The following is a 21,470-nucleotide window of genomic DNA, read 5'->3' on the forward strand; positions in this document are numbered from 1 at the left end:
ACTATACCTGTACTTACTGGATGAATCTCAAAACAATTACACCAAATAAAAGAAACCAGATAAAAAGAGTAAACACTATATTATTCCATGTGTATAAAATTCTAGAAAATGCAAACTAATCTATAGCGACAGAAATCAGATTAGTGGTTGCCCTTGTGGGGCGGGGGGAGTGGGAAATGGAAGAAAAGAGACACAGGAAACTCTTTAGGATGATGAGTATGTTCATTATCCTGATTGTGATGATGGTTTCACTGGTGTGTGTGTGTGTGTGTGTGTGTGTGTGTGTGTGTGTGTGTGTGTGTGTGTGTGTATTTAGCAAACTGTACACTTTAAATATGTTCGGTTCATTACATGTCAATTATATCTACATAAAGCTGAAAATTTGAAACAAAACAAATAGGTAAACAGATACAGAGCATAAGACTAAAAGCATACATGCATGTGAACTATACTACCATTTAAAAAAAGACTGAATACAGAGAGGGAGGGGAGGCAAACCATAAGAGACTCTTAAATACTGAGAACAAACTGAGGATTGATGGGCAGTAGGGGGGAAGGGAAAGTGGGTGATGGGCATTGAGGGCACCTGTTGGGATGAGCACTGAGTGTTGTATGGAAACCAATTTGACAATAAATTATATTTAATAGAGAAAAAAAAAAGACTGAAAGCATAGATCTCCCAGATATAAAAAGGGGATTGTTTCTAGTTGGTGTGATGAGGAGTGACTTTTCTTGCTTGTGCTTTCTAAACTTTTTCTGAATACTTGCAATGAACATGTTTACTTTTGTAGTTGTCAAATGTCTAGGTCTCTTCATACATTAGGCAGTCAGCAGATGCCTGAAATAAATCATTTTCATTAAGAGATCTGAAATATTACAAATCCCCAAAGGAGAAACACAACGCTACATAAACCAATATTTTAGAATCCACCACCATTTTCGATTATTTATATATCATGTCTAGGCATATACTGCTGACAGTACATTATTCGGGAGGCTGGTTCATGCATATTTGTTCTATGGGTCTTATCTCCCTTGTGAGTTACAAAAAAGCAGAATGCCTACCATATTGTCTTATATATGTCAGGTATTAAAAATATATTTGTTGAATTTATCAACAAATGAGTATCTTACAGACAAAACCATCTAAAAATTATAACTACATTAGTGCTTAGTACATGGTATGTTCTCAAAAGTTTGTATCCAACTTTTAAAAAAACTTAAATCCCTCTCTTCAATATAAATTTAACCGAAATCAAATACCAAGCAAGGACTACTTCTTATTTCACACACAGCACAGCACCATGCAAAATCACACAGGTTGACAGAGTACTTATGAAACTGAATAAACAATTTCCAGAATTTGTTCATATAATCACAAGCATCCAACATGAAACAAAGCTCAGAAACTACACAATGGTACTGAGATGTTGTGTTATTACATAGGGTTCACAAACTAAATGAGTGCCTTAAAAACAAACAAGCAAAAAAGGCTGATTCCAGGTCTAAGGGAAATTAAAAACATCTTCTTGCACCAGAAAGTAGAGAAGTAATTAGAGATTGATGAGGACATATTAATAGGGCATGGAGTTAGCTTAAAAGGATTCCCACTAGCCAAATACTCAAAAAGAATAAAAATGATAATAACTTATAACATGTTTAATGTTTTTTTGAATCCCTGGGTCCAACTCTTGATGAAAACAATTCCACTTTTTATTTATTTATTTATTTATTTATTTATTTATTTTTAATTTTTTTTTTTTAACGTTTATTTATTTTTGAGACAGAGAAAGACAGAGCATGAACGGGGGAGGGTCAGAGAGAGGGAGACACAGAATCTGAAACAGGCTCCAGGCTCTGAACTGTCAGCACAGAGCCCGACGCGGGGCTTGAACTCATGGACCACGAGATGATGACCTGAGACAAAGTCGGTCGCTTAACCGACTGAGCCACCCAGGCGCCCCTTTATTTATTTATTAATTCCAAAGGGGAAAAGGTACTTTTACTAAGTGATAAAACTCAGTATCACCAATAATGGGACAATCTAATATCACACCTCCTATTGAAATTCAATGGAAATACACAAAATCATCTGCAGCATTCTTACCAAAATAAATAAATAAACAAACAAACAAATAAATAAATAATGTTTAAGCTGTATTATGAAGAAACAATTAGACAAATACAGGCAACTGGCCTGGACTTTTAAAAAATGTCAACACCAGGAAAGAACAACAAAAAGGCCTGGAAAACCTGTATTAGGTTAAAGGAGATTTAAGGAGATATAAATGCAATGCCTGGCTTTTGACAGGATCCTGGATTTTAAAACAAACGTCTCTAAAGAATATTATGGGGTAACTTAAGAAATCTGAATTTGGAGGTGGGGGGGGTGCCTGGCTGGCTCAGTTGGTAGAGTGTGCGACTCGATCTCAGGGCTTTGAGTTCGAGCCTCACTTTGGGTGTAGAGATTACTTAAAAATAAAATCTTCTTTAAAAAAATTGAAATTCGCATAGTATTCGTATAGGATTTTATTGGACTATACACTATGATATTTATTGTTACTATCTGTTAATTTCTTGATTGTGATAAAAGTATTCTTGTAGGAGGATATACCTGTTCTAAGAAGAGCCATGTTAAAATAATTGGGGGTAGGGGCAACTGGGTGGCTCAGATGGTTGAGCGTCTGACTCTTAATTTTGGCTCAGGGCATGATCCCTCGGTCGTGGGACTGAGCCCCGCATTGGGCTCCACATTCAGTGTGGATTCTCTCTCTCCCCCTCTCAGCCCCTCTCTCTGGCTCATGTGGTCTCTCTCTCTAAAAAAATAATAATAATTATATATATATATATAAATTTATATATATATATACATATATGTATACATATATATACATATGTATATATACATATATATGTATATATATGTATATATATATATACAGTGTCATGATATCCCATTACTGGTGATACTAAGTTTTAACACTTAGTAAAAGTTAGCTTTTATTAAAAATAAAAATAAAACAAGAAAGCAAAAATGTGGCAAAAAATTAACAGATCGTGAGTCTACATCAATGGGAATATGGATGTTCATTATATAATTCTTTCATCTTTTCTGTAAGTTTAAAATATTTTTCAAAATAAAGTTAGAAAAAAATAAGTGATACCTTCAAAATCTACAGTTTGAACACATTCATAATATTGACATTTCTAATATCACTTACGCTGAATTGGACCCATTTTTGTTCTTGTAAAGTAACAAAAACACAGGCCTAGCCTTAGAAGTATCTTCCTTTTTGTACTTTTAGTACTTAGCACAGCACCTGACAGATAAATAGCAGGTGCTCAAGGAACACGTGCTGTTTCTGCTAAGCCATTAGTAGTTGTTTGACTTTAGACAGGTTGTTTCCCTTCCTGACACTTCAAATACTTGATCTGCAAATTCTGGGAAATATTACTAACTTGCATACAACCCACAATATTACCAAAAAGACTCAAATAATGTTAAAAAAACCACTTTTCAAAATACTGTGCAAAAGTTATTACTATTTCTATCTCTAATTATACTCTTAACGTTTACTATTTTAATTTTTTAAAAATTACTTCTAAAAGTCTTACATTCATTTGAGGTATTTAGGGGAATAAAGCCCTGGGAAATTTATCTAGCAATATCACAAGTATATCTCTCAGTAACTTTTTTTTCTTTTTTCTCTTAACGTTTATTTACTTTGAGAGAGAGAGAGAGAGCAAGCAGAGGAGGGGCAGAGACAGAGCGGGGGACAGAATCCCAAGCAGGATTCGCACCATCAGCACGAAGCCCAACGTGGGGCCCAAACCCACAAACCGCGAGATCACGACCTGAGCCGAAATCAAGAGCTGGGTGCTTAACTGACGGAGCCACCCAGGCGCCCCACTATTTCTTTTTTGACACACAAAAAAATAGTATTTCAAGTTGAGTACATAGCACAGCTTTATAAGAGTTTTGCAATAGTTTGTAATAAAGTAGATTAGAAGCTCAAAAGAAAAGGGCCTGCTTTCTTGGCTCTGCCATTCACAAAAGCAACTGGACCTTAGACAATTGTATAATATATGTTCATATATTAATAGGTGTATATGAAGAATCACATAATGGGAGATCGCTAAAAAGTCATGAAACAAAGAGACAACCTAGAAACTACAATAACTCCTTTAAACAGGATAAGTCAAAAAAATTAATTTTTTGTTTGTAAATCACTCATTCCTAATCACTCAGCTGGACAGCTAAGGAAAAGTACTGGAAACCACTGTAATCGAAACTGAATCAGAAATGAAAAGATAACAGCTCTGAAATTATAATGGGATCAAAGGGAAAGTATGATTTTTCAATTTGAGTTCTTCGAAGGCAAAGGACCAGATCCTTCATTTTTGCAACCTCACTGCCCAGCCTAATCTCATATACCTGGTGGACAACTAGTAAATTTTGAATAAAAGCATTAAAAATGCAACACTTCCAAAACACAGATGTTATATAAAATTCAGTATATACAACTTATACCTACATTTGACAAATAATAAGGGTGTTTTCTTTAAAGACTAAAGATATAGTTAAAACCTTATGACACATTAAAAGCTATATACACCTAACAAACAAAACCCTCCAAAAGTTAACTTATCTCTCAATTTGGAGACAACCAGTCATATTTGCATTTTATAACACAACACAGTAAATCTAAGTGTCTCACTATCGTATGGTATCACTTTCATTTCTGAGTTTAAACTACAAAAGGAATCTGATAACTAGTTAGCAAGCAAATTATGACTTCTCTACCACTGTTTTGTTTTTGTTTTGTTTTTTTTTTTCGTGTTTGAGAATGGAGGAAAATCTTGTCCAGATCAAAAATCCTATGAAATTCCATGAAATGGTCAATGTAAACTTGTACTGCTTTCAGGTACACAAACATATATTCACGTAGGAAAAAATCTTGCTTTAAAGACTGTCCTTTCGTAATCTGTAAGGTATTACTTGCATCATAAATGTGCAAGGTATTATTTGCACAGTTGAGCATAGCAAATTACCAGATTTTATGTAACTGAAACTGCAGTCCAAACTTCCCAACTATGTGCTTACTATCCCTTTTCCTATATTACCCACACTACATTGTATTAAAATATTTCCTTAATTTAAAATAATTTCAGCCCAAATACCCAAATGAAGAAACCTGATCACCCACACTGATGTATTCCAAAACAACTGTGTATTCATGTTATCATAATAGATATAAAGTTGGATGGCTCAGTAGCCCTATCACGTTGTTTTCAATTTCAGACATTAACAACAAGTAAATGACGGAGTAGTCCTAAGCTATCTGGAAGTGCACCTCATCAATAAAATTAAACACAACAAAATTTTGTTAGACCTACTTTGAAGTTTGGCTTGGATCTCACGCTCTTCACATACTGCACTAATCCACAAATTTCTCACCAACTGCTGCCTCTTCCCCACCCCTGGAATTCACTTCCTGTTCACCTTTCACCCTTAAGTATGCATGTTAGAGGTCAACAGCCTTAAAGCTACTGTTAACGACTGGAGTTTCTGTTACTCTGATTCTTGGCAGGCTGTGCAGAGCTCAACTCTTCTACAATACAGTCAGAGTTCAGTTATTAAGATCGTATTTTAGAACCAGCTAATATTCCATGAATTTCTCCGTTCAAATAGAATATTTTAATCCTGAAGACATGACAGAAATGTCAAAGCCAAAAACTAGTCCACTTGAACTGGGAAAAAAAAAAAAAGGAACTGAAAGGGAAATTCCTATACATAATTTCTATATTGTGTTCTGGCTTAGACAATAGGAATTCTGAAACTTCTTATAGGCAATATACCACACCAAATGCATAAAGATTTAAGCATACAGATCAACAGAAGGATGGTATAAGATTTTTAATCACTTCAAGGAGACGATCTAAAAACTTCTTAGTTTTTTCTCTTCCTTTTGTCTAGAATATATGTGGAGTGACAAGTTTTTTTTAATTGTACACACACACACACATATATATATATACACATATATATATACACATATATATATGTGTATATATATATATATATACATATATATATATATATGTTGGTTTTTTGACTTAGGAAAAGTTACCACTAGGAGAAAAAAAAACCTAGCAAAGAGCTTGGGATCCTCTGAGTTCAATTGAGTATAACAACATATAGCAAATCCCTTTAGTTTTACATAGGTTTTTTTCCCATTCTTTTTAAACATAGTTTATTAGTTTTTTTTAATGTTTATTTTTGACAGAGACAGAGAAAGAGAGACAGAGCATGAGCGGGGGAGGGGCAGAGAGAGAAGGAGACACAGAATCTGAAGCAGGCTCCAGGCTCTGAGCTGTCAGCACAGAGCCCGATGCAGAACTCGAACTCACAGACCCCAAGATCGTGACCTGAGTCGGTTGGACGCTCAACCGACTGAGCCACCCAGGCACCCCCCTTCTTTTTTAAAAACAACTTTCCTTCTACACAAAATTAGCTATGTTTCTGCTTAAGAAATGTGTTCCAACAGATTTTTACTCAAGTGGGGATCCTTACTTAAGTGTAAAAATAACCATAACATATTTGAACATACAAGACCTCCATATAAAACTCTCTTTCTCTTCATCTTTTCCTAACCAAGCATTCTACCACCATCATCATCGCCCTCTGGGGGTGGGAGAGGGTGCCATATAATTAAAGATTTTCATGCTTAATAGAATACATTTTAACTATCTGGAAATTTACTCATGTTTAATAAGTTCCCTGACATTGTTGGATAGCAGAGAACCTGTCATATTTCTTTCTCTTTCTTCATTATTTGTAATCACCACTCACGAGCTAAACAGGCAATATGAATGATATGTCCTGCAATGAAACCCAAAATTACAACTGCAGAGTCTTAAGAGTTGAAAAGAACCTACCAATTTAGTCCATCTTACACCCACTCTAGGAATTCTTTCTGTGACACATCTGAGCCATTCTATTTACCTGCTTTCATTGAAAGGAACTTCAAACTTCTTCCTTAGTATCAAATGATAATCCACTTTTTTGTGACTTTCACTTAGCAAGCCTAGTTCTGACCTCTAACGTTCTTTAAACACTTGAAGATAATGATCACATTTATCTTTAGAGCATTTGTTGTTACCTTCTTATTATACAGTTTTATTAAAAATGTCTCAACACTCTTGGAAGCAATAGCTATTTTGGTTTACTTCTCTTTGTTCTGGGAGTGTTTTTCCCTTTGGTAATGGATAAACTATTTGCCAACATGGCCAGAATACATGAGATGCATGCTCTTTTCCACTTAAAGATTCTAAAGCAAGTTTCTGCCTCATCAGTAGGGTAGATTTTTGAAAGGGGGAGGGGATGAGTAGGGAAAAATCATTTAGTATATTATTGTTACATATTACAATGTACTAACATACTTTGAAGGAAAGTAAAAGTGGGTAAGACAACAATATAATGGACTTAAACTTGGTTTGAATCCAGTCTGGCCACTGGCTATCTCCACACTAGGTGTGTGTGTCACTTGGGGTATATACTATTTAATTTCTCTGTACTTCAGTTTCCTCCCACAGAAACTCAAGGAAATAACTGTATCCAAATAAAAGGAGTGTTGTGAGGGATCCATGTATTAATGTACGCTAAAGTATTCAGAATACTGCTTAATACAAAGTAGGTACTCTACATGTTAGTCATTATAATATTTGCTATTGCTACACATCTATTTTAAACTGAATTGTAATGGTAATATATGCAAGAAAAATATAAATATATTTTAATTAAACATGATTCAGATTTTTCCAGTGCTCAATAATAACCTTATTTTTTATGTGGTACTTTTAGCAATCTTGTAATGGTTAAACTATTCAGCCATTCAAAATCATTTTCAGAAAAACAGTCAATGACTTGAAAAATGTCTGCAACATAGTAATTGGAAGGTGAAAAGAGCCACTTGCCAAAAAGCATGAACTATAATGACCTCAACTTTATTTCTTAAAAATGCAAAAATATGTAGGTGAAGGACAGGGATGAGACAAACAACAGATCTCACTGGAAACTCATACAGCAAAATGTCAACAATGGCATCTTTGGTAGTGGTATTACAAGTAACATTAAAAAAAATTTTTTTAATGTTTATTTATTTTGGGGGGAGAAAGAGAGAAAGTGTGTGTGTGTGTGTGTGTGTGTGTGTGTGTGTGTGGTGTGAGCAGGGGAGGGGCAGAGAGAGAGGGAGAGACACAGAATCTGAAGCAGGCTCCAGGCTGAGCTGTCAGCACAGAACCCGATGGGGGCTTGAACTCACAAACTGTGAGAACACGACTTGAGCCAAAGTCAGTCGGTTAACTGCCTGAGCCACCCAGGCGCCCCACAAGTAACTTATTTTTAACTTGTTTGTTTTCTATATGGTCCAATTTTTTTAAAAACCACATATTAAATTTTTTATCACAAAAAAATTCATTGTTTTAAAATGTGTCTGACATAGGCTATTCAAACAGGTGTTTCTCTACTTTCTTTAAAAACCTATAGGTAATGTAAGTTTCCCTACCCTCGGGAAGAAAATGAAAAATTCAAGGTACTAAATAAAGTAATAAATTCATCACAGTATGAAACCAACAAGGAATTATATACATCCTAAAATTATATTTTTTGTTTTGAATGCTATTTCAGCTATCCCACATATTTTACACGGCTATCAAACTTACATTAAATTGAATTTATAAACATTGAGAGATCACATAATGTTATTTCTACTTTACAAAGAAGACAAAAATGAAAGATTTCGTGTTACAAAATAGCAGAAGGTGTCTGTCATAAGAGAGCAATGAAAAGTTTATAGTATTTTTTTCTCGAAATTCCTATGCTCTAAAAATTACACAGGAAAATAAGCTAGTATTTTATGTTTAGTGAGTACTTACATTTAGGAACACTTGCTATAGCTTCTTACCCTTTTTCTTTTCTCATGGTAAAATTCTAGAGTCAATTATATAAGAAATGTTCTCAGCACTATTCACTGTTTTTAATGACTGACACAGACTTCAGAGTACTTACTTCAAGATATTTGAAATTATATCCACAACCACCTGACCTCAGTTGGGAGATAAACAAAAGCAAGGCTTAGAAGTATTCTTTACATATCCAACACTCTCACTGAAGCTTTCTAGAATTCTGAATAGAGTGCCATTATGAATTTTCACATATTAGGTTAAAGAATATCTTGTTTTGGCTATAATAAAATGAATCTCATTTTTTTGATTTGGACAAGCCAAAAGTTATACCAAATAAGAGATTATTTTTTAACCTCTAATGTCTATATACATTCAACTATGCTAATTTAGTCTGAAATGAAATTACTGCAATTAAGAGAGACAGTTAAAAAAAATCTAAAAGAAAAAAATTTATTTCCAAAGAATCTGGGGAAAGACCATAATAACGTAAGAAGAACTACTCATTAATACAGCAATTTTTCTATGTAGTAACCGTAACCATCCAGAACATTCGGAAGATTACATAGCCAAAAAAACTTGTAATCTCCACCAAAATTTATTAAAATTACACACATTAAATCAAATTTCACATATTTAGGATATGTGACCTATGATTCGGTACATATAAAACCTATCTACAATTCATAAAACTCAGTCATAATCATCCTCCACCTTCTCTACCAAATCCATCCCTCGTCTTCACCCCCACAACCAACAACTCCAAATATTTTTAGCACTAAGAAATAATAGGAAACTTGAGAACAGCTTTTTGATAAGTCAACAAAATATTCCAAACCAACTGCCTTTTACCTGTTTTTGAACACCTAACATAAAGAATGAGATGTTAGCAAAACAAAAACTCTGGAACAAAAAGGTGAATGGATTTAAACAAAGCCTTATGAATGTATCAGTAGAGGAAGATGGTTTATGAAAGGATGGGTCTGAATGGGTCTGAAAAAAATTTCTCTGAGACAATACTATCTACATGCTAGCAAAAGGGACTACTTTAGTTACTTATAATTGCCCTTTATTCATTCCAGATCTATAACTTCTTTTAAAGCCAACAGAAATGTTTAGAAATACATGAATTAAAAAAAAATTGATTACAAGGCCCCTAGAAAAATAAAAGTAAACAGTAAATAAATTTTGGGCTTCATAACGACAAGTATACACTAGACAACATGACTAGTCCAACTAGTCAGAAATCTGCATATTAAGTGGACAGATGACCCTAGGTTCAAGCAGTAGAGGTTTTTCCCAGGGTCCTTCTAAAGAGGATGCTTGGTCCTCTTCCAGTAGAGGGAGCAAAATCATAATATTCTACTCAGTCTACAAAAGAGAAGGGAGGGTTTATGAGTGCCTTTTAAATATGTTAAAATCTATCTAAACATTTCAAAAAAATGTACTGAAAATACCACTTGAAACAAATAAAATCAAGCTAAGGGAAAAAAATAAAGATTTTTATCTTCTTTAAACACTTGAAAGCTCTGAAAGGAATGAATGGTCCCTACATGTTTAATTTTAAGTACTGTGATATATTACATTGTCCACCAAATCTCACAAGTAACCAAGGAACTGAAGCATTTTAGAAATCCTGAATTTAACGTGATTTCAGACAAATGATAAAATATTACATTAAATACCTTTTTATTATAAAAGCAACATGGTAGCATGACAAAAACTATAGAAAACAAAGTATAATTGTACTACCCTGACTGAAAGAATCTATTTCAATATTTTTTCATATGCATATTTTCATACTGCTATGAGAAAAAGCATAATTATAAAAATGTTTAAGTGCTTACTACATACTAAGCATAGTTCTAAGTACTTTTACATATTATAACTTTTTAAATCCTTACCAAAGCTCTACTATGTAGGTCCTGTTATTATTCCACATTTGAAAGGTAAAGCAAATGAGGCACATAGAAATTCTATAATTAGCTAAAAGTCACACAGCTAGTATGTAACAGTAGCTAAGATTCTAACCCAGGTAGTTTGGTACCTGAGCCTGTACTCTTAACCACTTTACTGTGATCTTAATTTTGAATTATACTTTTCCCACATCATTAACATGGTATTCGGTATTAGTCTTCAAAGTCTTTTTAATGTTTGTGATAGTCCACCTAATACACTATGATAATAAACTATGATGCTTCCAACTGTCCTGTATAGATAGCAGAAGATAAATATCTTTGGATATATTACTTTTGCCACGTTTGGGGTATTGTAATAAAGTATTTTTATATTCAAATATACAACCTAGTTGTTTTCCAAAATACCTGTATCAGTTGACAAAGGTCTGTAAGTTCCAATTTCACCATAAATTCACCAGCATTAAGCATTAACATTTTTTTCTAATACATATAAATGAAACCACACTGCAAACTGAATTATTAAAGTTGTATATTATTCTGAATGTTTTATTAGCTCAACTTACCTTTTTATGAAATTTCAGCTCCTATGCTTTATCCAGTTATCAACTGAGGTCTTAAAAAGTTTGCTTATAAATTTATATGAGCTCTTTATAAGAGTATTAACATGATAAACATTGCGATAAAACGTTCCCAGTCTACTGTTTTCCTTCTAATTATGGTTAAGTTTTCCTTTTTGATAATAAATTGTTTCATTAAAGGCAATTATAATTGAAAGTTACAAAAAGGTCTTAAAACCTGACTATTTTCTAAATATAGAAGTTAACATATTGCTCTGAGCACATCAACGAATAATTTCCAAATATAAGACCGTTAAAGCAACAAAACCTATGTCAAAATATGCATATTCACCTAATAGAATGACTGAGTTTGAGCAACCTTGGATAGGTCTCACATAAAATTAACTCAATGAGTAAAAGTCCATCCTACCCCAAATCATCAAAATAAAAGAGCTACAAACCTGTCGCTGTAAATATAGGCGATTTCTGTCATGTAAATGCTGATGATTCGAAAGTGATGAATGCCAACTGCGAGCTGGACTGTGCAACTGAGTTTGAGCCATCTCTGAAGGCCGAGTTACCAGATGTGAAGTAAACTGCCGTTCAAGGTCATGATCTAAAACATGACTTGAATGATCCTGTCCAAATGTTGCCTCATCAAACTGGGGAAGGAGACCCTCCTGCAGGAGGTCTTCTGGGTCAAGTCCCGTGAATGGCTCAGTTTGAGACTCTACTTGATGAAGTAAATTCTCTTCTAAAGATGAAAAGCCATTAGTTTCTACGTGATCATTGAAATGGCCCATTTGAGTTCCTGAGTCAACAGGATCTGGGAAGTTCATGTGCACAGGAGATAATTTTGAATTGCTATAATTACCCTGAGGATGTGATGAATGCAACATTTGGAAATTACTTGAATTCAACGATGTATTGGGATTTAGCATATGCTGAGTGGAGTCTTGCTTGATTCCCCTATGAGGTGAAAAGGAATTACTTCCAGTAAAATCTGATAAAGCCTGATTTGTATGATTAGGTGCAAGAACAGCAGAGGACTGCAGAAGACTGTTGGGTGAGACGTGATTACTGGAAAAGGAATAATGTGAAGAAAACTGCTGTGAATTACTGACAGAACAAGAAGTCATATTTGGAGAAGGTCCATTAAAATTCCCTTCTTGGTGATTGCTACACTTGAGGAAGTGTACTGAAGGATTTGATGTCTGAGAAAATTGCTGCATTGAAAGAGACTGTTGCGACGTAGATGCATTCGTAATTTGTGATGGGTGGCTAACACTGACTCTGTGTGGACCAGAAACATTAACATCCATAAAATTTTTAGACTGGCTAAGAGAATTTTGCCCTGGGTTAAGACTGTTTCTGTTTTGCTGTGAGCGTAGTGAAGTGCACTGTGTTTGTTGTTCACTGGCCTGAAATAAGGCAAAGTCATGGTGTACCACAAAGCTTTTATTTGGATGCATAGGGTGAGAATGTCCTTGTTGGTGGAAAGGAGACCCATTTTGATTTGAAATGCTGGTAGCTGTCTGATGGCCCCACATTGGACTGCCATCTGCTACATCTGGAAACAAACCATTGGGTTGGTTTGGGGGATGGATTGGAGAACAATTAAACTGAGAGTGTGGAGATAACACGTGTTCAGCTGGGCTACCAAAAGGCTGACTGACCTGGTGAAATTTCATTGAATCAAACTGATTTAACTGCTCATAATCAGTTATCTTCTGATGTGTTGGAGTACCTTGAACATGGTTGAGTGAGTCTATGTGCAAAGGTTCAAATTCTGCACCCAGGTTCAATTCATCGACTAGTGAAACAGGTCCTGGCTGTACAAATGCATCATCTGACAAACCTTCTAAGGTCTCACCAAAAAGATTGGCATCATCAAAAAAGTCCATCATTGGATCTGTCATCTTGAAAAATCCAGTGACGATCTGAGCTGTTGACTCCAAATGAAGTATATTCAACTTCTCTGTAGTAGATACTATTGGATCATTTCCAAAGGTCATCAACTAATCCGAAACAGGTCAATGTTCATTATTGCTCTAGATAATGACATGTCATGAAGTGTCAGAATCCTAGGAAAATAAGAAAAAGCAATCAAAGTTTAATGATGAGTATTCATTAAAGTTCTACAAAGTTTATATATGATTTTAAAAACTTACAATCTCAGTGTACAGTATTTTTTATAGAATAATTCATTACAAAAAGCTCATTAATATTCCTTACAAGGAAAAAAATGCTGGTGCATGGGACATGACTATATGTATTTAAAAGTAATAGTGCATATTACTTTCATTTTGAAGTTCATATATTTTGATAGAATGTAAACTTGAGAATGATATGTCAGACTTTCACTTAGACCATGAAATGGCCATCACTCCCTAGCAGCTTTGGCATGCATAAAAAATGTATGTATTACACTTGAAAGTAATGTTAAGATAGCTGACATCAGACCTTCTCAGATTGGCCCAAATGAGATGAGTTAGCTATCTGGTCAGTTGACAGACCATGCAGACAGGTGATAGGTTGGGGATGTTCCCACATATTGCTACCATGGTCCCCTTGCCCACCCCCATGGAAGATGAGCCTTCCTAAGAACCAACTGATTTAGATATCCATGTAGCAAAAGCAAGCTCCTTCCTGTTAATAGTCATATTCATTACTCTGTCCCTAAGTCTCCCCCCTTGTCCCAGTAGATCATTTGGAATACAAATATTGCTTACTTACTAAACTGTGCAAATAAATGTGTGGTGACAATCAAACTAAGGCAAAAATAAACAGTAGCAGCTTGAGCTAAGCAATAAATTAGTCTTATGATAGTCTTAAGAGAAAAAATGATTACATTTATGTAAATATATGTATATATAGACACACACATACACGCTACTTCTGTGTGGAAAGGATCTAATGGGTTACTCATTAACATGAAATGGCTAGCTAATTTTCTTCTAGGCCTGTATTATTCCAAACATTTTTTCATAAAGGCAATTTATGGCTCTGCCCTACTGTCTTGCACAGAGAACCACAAATGGAGGTTCCTGCTCCTCTACATATTAGTTTATTTAAAAATTAGTAAAGGCCAGGGGCGCCTGGGCGGCTCAGTTGGTTAAGTGTCCAACTCTTGCTCTCAGCTCAGATCATGATCGCATGGCTTCATGGGTTCAAGCCCCACTGGCAGTGCGGAGGCCGCTTGGGATCTCTCTCTCACCTCTCTCTCTCTCTGCCCCTCCCTTACTTGCGCTATCTCTGTCTCTCTCAAAAAAAGAAAGAAACTTAAAAAAAAAATTAGCAAAGGCCTAAGAAACTTTTCCAGAACTTCTATTTTGGGAGGTCCACATTAGGAAATACAAATTTCCTAAACAAAATGTTCACTATTTTAATGTAGAAATACTTTTGAAAAATTCTGAAAAGTAAAACCTACCGAAGTCTATATTAATTATAATTAGAAATTGACTCATTGTTAAGCACAATGGTATCCAAGTGCTTTAACAAATATATGATTTTAGAAGTGAAATACAGAAAAAAATTATTTTTCTAGATTTTATAATTGTGAGATGGAACAGATGAAGGGTTATGTGGTCTGCAATGAACAAAGCCATTAGAAAAATATAAGGTAGGTTAAATCACTTCTCTGGAGCATATCTTATTTTCAGCTTCAGACTCCAGACTAGGGAACTTTTATGTATACCTAAGTCATTAATCAGGAAATCCGTGTCTTATGCTTTTATATGGATGTATGATTATCAAGAGGAACATAAAATGAGATACAATGAAAGTTACCAAATCCAATACATCATCAAATATGAGATACATCATTACCTGATATAACATGAAGAAAAAAAAATGCTGTCAATTAAACTATGGCACTATACCACTTCACATTTTTATTTTATAATGAACGAAATGACCTTTTTAAAGGTTTTTAGACTTAGTCTTATTCCAAAGGATCTGACAATTTCTTCTGCCTTGAGGTACTCTGCTTGGTCCATAAAGTACTTGATTGTTGCTCTGTAAGTAAATGTGGAATTGCTGTCATTTCTTCAACAAATATTTGCTTCACTAATTAAATTTATGCTCTGCTACTCTGTTTCTGTGCCTCTCTACGTAATCAATGCCTTTGTGGTTAAATACTGAAAAACAGAGTATATTTGTAAAGATATTTTAAATAACAAACACATGTGGTACTATTATATGTAGCCCAACTGAGGCGATGGCAAGATAAAGAACCATGACTAACTTTGTGTACACACAGACAACGACTCCATGACAGCCACCTGGGAAATACTGACTGAGACACATCCCAATTTCAGAGATATTAAAGGGGGAAAAAAATATGCATCTTAGGATTAACTTCTTAAATAATGAGAATGTATTACTTCAAGAGTTCAGAACCCAGAACTATAAAAATCTACCACCCAACTGAATGTTGACAGAGATGACATTAGTTCATATAGTTCTATTTACTGTGATAACAGTGAACTTAAATATAAATAAATATAAAACATTATTAATTTATACAGATTTACTATATGCTTATACATTTGTTCTTAAAAAAACAGTTAAAGAATTTTTAGGAAACTGCTCTGGAAATAAATATATATCAGAGCAGTAACAAAACAGGCCATAGAGGAAAGAACTGGTACAGTCTTTGCAATTTTGTACATGATGGTAAATTATGCTAAAGCAGAGTGTTTTCTACATTTATATAACCTGAAGCTTAACAAAAATATGGGAGAAGTAGACATTTTAATTAAGAAACCAAGTCTGGGGGCACCTGGGTGGCTCAGTCAGTTAAGCATCTGACTTCGGCTCAGGTCATGATCTCATGGTTCATGGGTTCGAGCCCCACATCAGGCTCTACGGTGACAGCTCAGAGCCTGGAGCCTGCTTTGGATTCTGTTTCTCCCTCTCTCTCTACCCCTCCCCTGCTCACGCTCTGTCTCTCTCTGTCTCTCTCTCTCTCTCTCTCTCTCTCTCTCTCAAAAATAAATAACCCAGGGGCGCCTGGGTGGCTCAGTCGGTTGAGCGTCCAACTTCAGCTCAGGTCATGATCTCGCGGTCTGTGAGATCGAGCCCCGCGTCGGGCTCTGTGCTGACAGCTCAGAGCCTGGATCCTGCTTCAGATTCTGTGTCTCCCTCTCTCTCTGCCCCTCCCCCGCTCATGCTCTGTCTCTCTCTCTCTGTCAAAAATAAACATTAAAAAAAAATTAAAAAAAAAATAAAACATTAAAAACAAAAAGAACAAGTTTGCCATTTTCTCATCCAATAAACATTTATGGATAAACAACAACCTACACAAACTCGATGATAAGTAGTAATTGATACCTGAGGGAATTTAGACATGTAAATAGAACATTATCAGCACGTTACTTGTGCTTTGCTAAAAGTAAGTACATAAGAGGAACATCTAATAATGTAAACACCAATACTATACTAAGAAGATACAGATTCCATATGTGATAAGATATATGTAAGTAGTCGACCTTAGTTATAAAAACTGAGACTGAAGGTGAACTATGAAAAAATGCACAAAAAATCTAATAAAGCCATGTTTTCTGATTTGAACAGTTTATTCTACAATTGACACAAGGCTCATTTAAGTTCTTAAGATCTAGTGTTGTAATTTATTCTGTAAATGTACCATTTTCTAACTTTATGAAAATATCACATCAAGCTTGTTTTAACTTGTTGTTTAATTAGGCAAATATTTATGGACTGTCTATTATATCCAAAGCAACTCTGTAGAAACTGCAAAAGTTTCTGCCCTCAGGAAGTTCAGAATTTAAATGGAGGAAAAAGGGGGGAATGGCACGAGAAAAACACAGTACATATTGAATAAAATATGGTAACTGTGTCCACAGGTTCATCGAGAAGATAATTTATAAAAATAACATTTTTGGCAAGTTATTCAGGAAAAACTTCTTGGAACAGTTAGCATTTGAAGAAGTCTTATTAGAAAAGGACTGGAAGGGAAGGTCAAAGAATTCAGGAATAAAGAAATAGCATGAAGGAAGTAAGTACAGTATGACCATTGCAAAGGGTATATAACAAAGGAAGAAAAGTAGAAAATAAAGGCAGAAACATAAGTTGGGAGTACTGCTGTAGGGGGCCTTATCGATTAAGTACATTAAAAGAATACATTTGGGTGCTCGCTTCGGCAGCACATATACTAAAAGAATACATTTGGGGGACAGAATTCTTCTAAGGTTGAGACAAGTATTTAGAATCAAAATGAAATTACTTCTCTATCTTTATTTCTATATTTACTGGATGCCAATGACCTGAGGATCAAACAAAATGGATTCAAACATCAAAAGGACAGAATCCCTGCCTTCACAAAGTTCATAATCCAGAGGGGAAGAAAACACATAAACACATAGTGATATATGCCTTAGCACAGATGTATACACAGCACTATGTTATGGTGGCACAGATTAGATCGCAGTTAATTATTTCTGGAGAAGATCGGCAAAGGCATAGAGATGAGCTAACACTTGAACTGGGCCTTAAGAGTAAAAACAAAATCATTGAATATGAGTTTGTATATAGGATTTATGTATATAACATATACATAATAAATGTATATGTTATACATAAATGTATAATATGTATATAAACATACTTCAATTGTAAATTGACTTCCTCAATATCTAACAGTTGCTTTCTTTCCAAGACATCTCTGTATTCTCCAAATAAATCTCTCAATATTTTTCTACTAAATGAATTAGTCTTCCCAGTAAATTCTACACATTAAGAGTCTCATCCCATTTAATACGAAGAGCACTGATCCCTACCAAATTATTCGTTTTCTATTAGTCATCTCTTCAGCATTTCTATACATTAAATTTGTGCTACATTAATTTTTACTTTGTTTATGAGCTACTCATAGCTATTTCAAATTTATATTTGGAGAAAATTCAGCTTCAGAATCACCTGATTCAACTGTCTAGTAACCTGTGCATACTACAAATAACACTCCATTATAAATCTGTATTATATTTCTTTTTATTTTCTCTCCACTAGACTATATACCCTCGGGAAAAAAAAGGAACACCTTTATCATCCTCGTATCCTTAGTATGTTGCCTAGCTTAGTAGGCACACAATAAATTTTTGCTGAATCAGTGGATGACTGCATAAGAATTAGGAAGAACATGATACCTAAAACGAAACATAGACCAGAGTCCTGCCTCTTCCACTTCCTAGATGTATGATTTTGAGAAGATCACATACTATTTGTTTTCATCTGTAAAAAACAAAACAAAACAAACCCCAAAAAACAGAAAACAAATAACATAACAACACAAACTATTAACTACAGTCCTGTCTGCCTCAAAGGTGAATTATAAAGTACTGTATTAAATAAAGGAAGCGGTAACCCCTATTAAAATAGGAAACAGGTGTTTTACAATCCTTTCACTCTCTTGCATTATTCCTAAAACTGGCAAGGACACAGTGGAAACACTACAAGAAATGCCCAGAGGTAAAGGAGGACTTAGCATTTAGAGAACTACTCAATAGTGTAGTGTGGCCAGAGCATACTACTAGCCAAAACAGAGATGTTGAGAGGCAAGCAGAGGTCAGATATCTAAGGCTTTAAATTAGCCATGTTAAGAAATCTGGACTTTATCCTAGAGGCAATAGGGAGCTATTTCACTATTCAAAATTTCTCTGGCCTAACAACACTTGATTAACTTTTTTACTGTGGTAAAATTTAAAGTTATTTTTGGATAGCAAATAGCAACTCTCTCAATAACAGCGACCAAAACACTTAAGTTGTACCTAGAAATATTTATCTGTCATTTTAAAGAATATCTTTACTTGGCAAAATAAAAAGCTGGCAAACTTCAATTTACCATTTCTTTGTTTAAAAAAAAAAAAGAAAGAAAAAAAAGGTCTATGAACTTCTAGAACAGTTCCTGTTAAGGAAACTACTTGAATATCTGTTAAAAATTTCTTTAGAAGTTCAATTTTCCTCCTGCCTTCCTAGGCATGTACTTTAAGATTGTTTAAAACAAACCTAATTATGACAACCTTCAAATTCTTGAAGACTTATGTCTCCCCTACAGCTTCTCTTCTCAAAGCTATCAGCAAAAATTTTTCCAGCTTATTGAAATGTGAAAAATCCTATATAAAAAATAAAGAGATACTAGAAAATACCCTCAGATGAATAAAAATGAAAACACAAGCAAAAGTTATGATGCAGCAAAAGCAATGGTCTAAGGGAAATTTATACTGTAAACAACCGCATTTAAAAAAATCTCAAATTGATAACCTAACTGTACACCTTAAAAAAATAAGCAAACTTGGGACACCTCGGTGGCTCAGTAGGTTGAGCACCTGACTTTGGCTCAGGTCACGATCTCGAGGTTCGTGGGTTTGAGCCCCGCCTCGGGATCTCTGCTAACACCTAGGAGGCTGGAGCCTGCTTTGGATTCAATGTCTCCCTCTCTCTCTGCCTCTCCCCTGCTCACACTCTGTCTCTCAAAAATAGACATTAAAAAAAAATTTTTTTTAAAAGCAATAAGCAAACTAAATGCAAAGGAAGCAGAAAGAAATAATAGAGCGGAGATAAATGAAATAAAGAAGAGAAAAACAAAAGAGGAAAATCAATTAAATTTAACATTAGTTCTCTGAAAAGATCAACAAAATTGACAAGATCCCAATTACTAAAAACAGAAACAAGAGAGGATATTACATATCTTATAAGACTATAGAAGTACTGTATAAGTCCTTTTTATATAAGAATAAGTCCTTTTTAAATAAGAATAATATGAACACTACACACCAATAAATTGGATAAACTTAGATGAAATGAACAAATTACATGTCATGTAAACTACAAAAATTGACTCAAAAAGAAACTGAAAATCTAAATAGACCTATAACAAATAAGATTGAATCTGTAATCAAAAACTTCCCAAACTTCCCTGGACAAAAGTCCAGGACCAGATGGCTTTAATAGTGAACTCTACCAAATACTTAAAGAATTGACAACACCAATTCTTCTCAACTTGTTCCACAAAAATAAAAAGGTAGAAGTACTTTCTAACTCATTTTGTGAGACCAACATTATGCCTGATAATGAAGCCAAAGACATCACAAGGCAAAAAACTCAAAACCAAAAAACAAGACACTAAAGACTAATATCTCTTATAAACATAGATGGAGAAATTGTCAACAAAATATTAGCAGACCAAATCCCACAGCATTTTATACATATATGTACATATACGGTGTATTATATGAAAAAGTGAGAATTATCCTACACGTGTAAAGGTAATTAACATACAAAAGTCAATCGATATAATACACTGCATGAATAGAAAGAAAGTAAAAGAACATCATCATATCAATTGATGCAAAAAAAGCATATGACAAAATCTACTACCCTTCCAGCACCCTTTCATGATAAAAACACTTAATAAAATAGGAATAGAAAGGAATTTCCTCAATATGATAAAGGCCCTATATAAACAACTTAACACCTAACATCAAACTCAACAGTAACAGAATGAAAGCTTTTGTCCCCAAATCAGGAACAAGACAAGGATGCCCACTTTCACTACTTGTATTCAACGTAGACTGAAGGATCTAGCCAGAGAAAACAGGCAAGAAAGTAAAAGAAAAGCCATCTGAATTAGAAAGGAAAAGGTACAATTATCTCTGTTCACAGATTACATGATCTTGTATGTGTGTAGAAAACATACACACAAACTGTTAGAGCTAATAAACAAATTCAGCAAAATTGTAGGATACAAATCTATGCAGAAAAACCAGTTGTATTTCTGTGAGACAGTAATCAACACTATGTAAAGGAAATAAAGAAAACAATTCCATTGGGGGACCTGTCTGGATCAGTTGGTAGAGTGTGTGACTCTTGACCTAAGGGTTGTGAGCCTAAGTCCCACATTGGGTGTGAATAAAATAAGAAAGAAAGAGAAAGAAAGAAAGAAAGAAAGAAAGAAAGAAAGAAAGAAAGAAAGGAAGGAAGGAAGGAAGGAAGGAAGGAAGGAAGAAAG

General features: G+C 34.5%; 1 protein-coding gene across 9 annotated transcripts in view; it reads right to left on the bottom strand.

Moving 5' to 3' along the window:
* The window catches only part of CHD9 (chromodomain helicase DNA binding protein 9), a 237,841-nt gene that overhangs the window by 145,394 nt on the left and 70,977 nt on the right, over window positions 1–21,470 (bottom strand). For 3 of the 9 annotated variants that reach the window (XM_025920786.2, XM_025920785.2, XM_086689427.1), the window contains exons 1-2: window positions 15,269–15,926; window positions 11,902–13,524 (exon numbers count right to left, since the gene is read on the bottom strand). In XM_025920786.2, the coding sequence (XP_025776571.2) occupies window positions 11,902–13,455 (1,554 nt within the window). In that variant the 5' untranslated portion in view covers window positions 13,456–13,524; window positions 15,269–15,926. Of the gene's footprint in view, window positions 1–5,397; window positions 5,988–11,901; window positions 13,525–15,268; window positions 15,928–21,470 lie in introns of those variants that run through there. The other 6 variants (XM_086689430.1, XM_086689428.1, XM_086689432.1 and 3 more) reach the window with 4 other exon arrangements.

The sequence above is a fragment of the Puma concolor genome, chromosome E2, assembly GCF_028749965.1.
Source record: "Puma concolor isolate L17-30 chromosome E2, mPumCon1.1.hap2, whole genome shotgun sequence".
Lineage (NCBI taxonomy): Eukaryota > Metazoa > Chordata > Mammalia > Carnivora > Felidae > Puma > Puma concolor.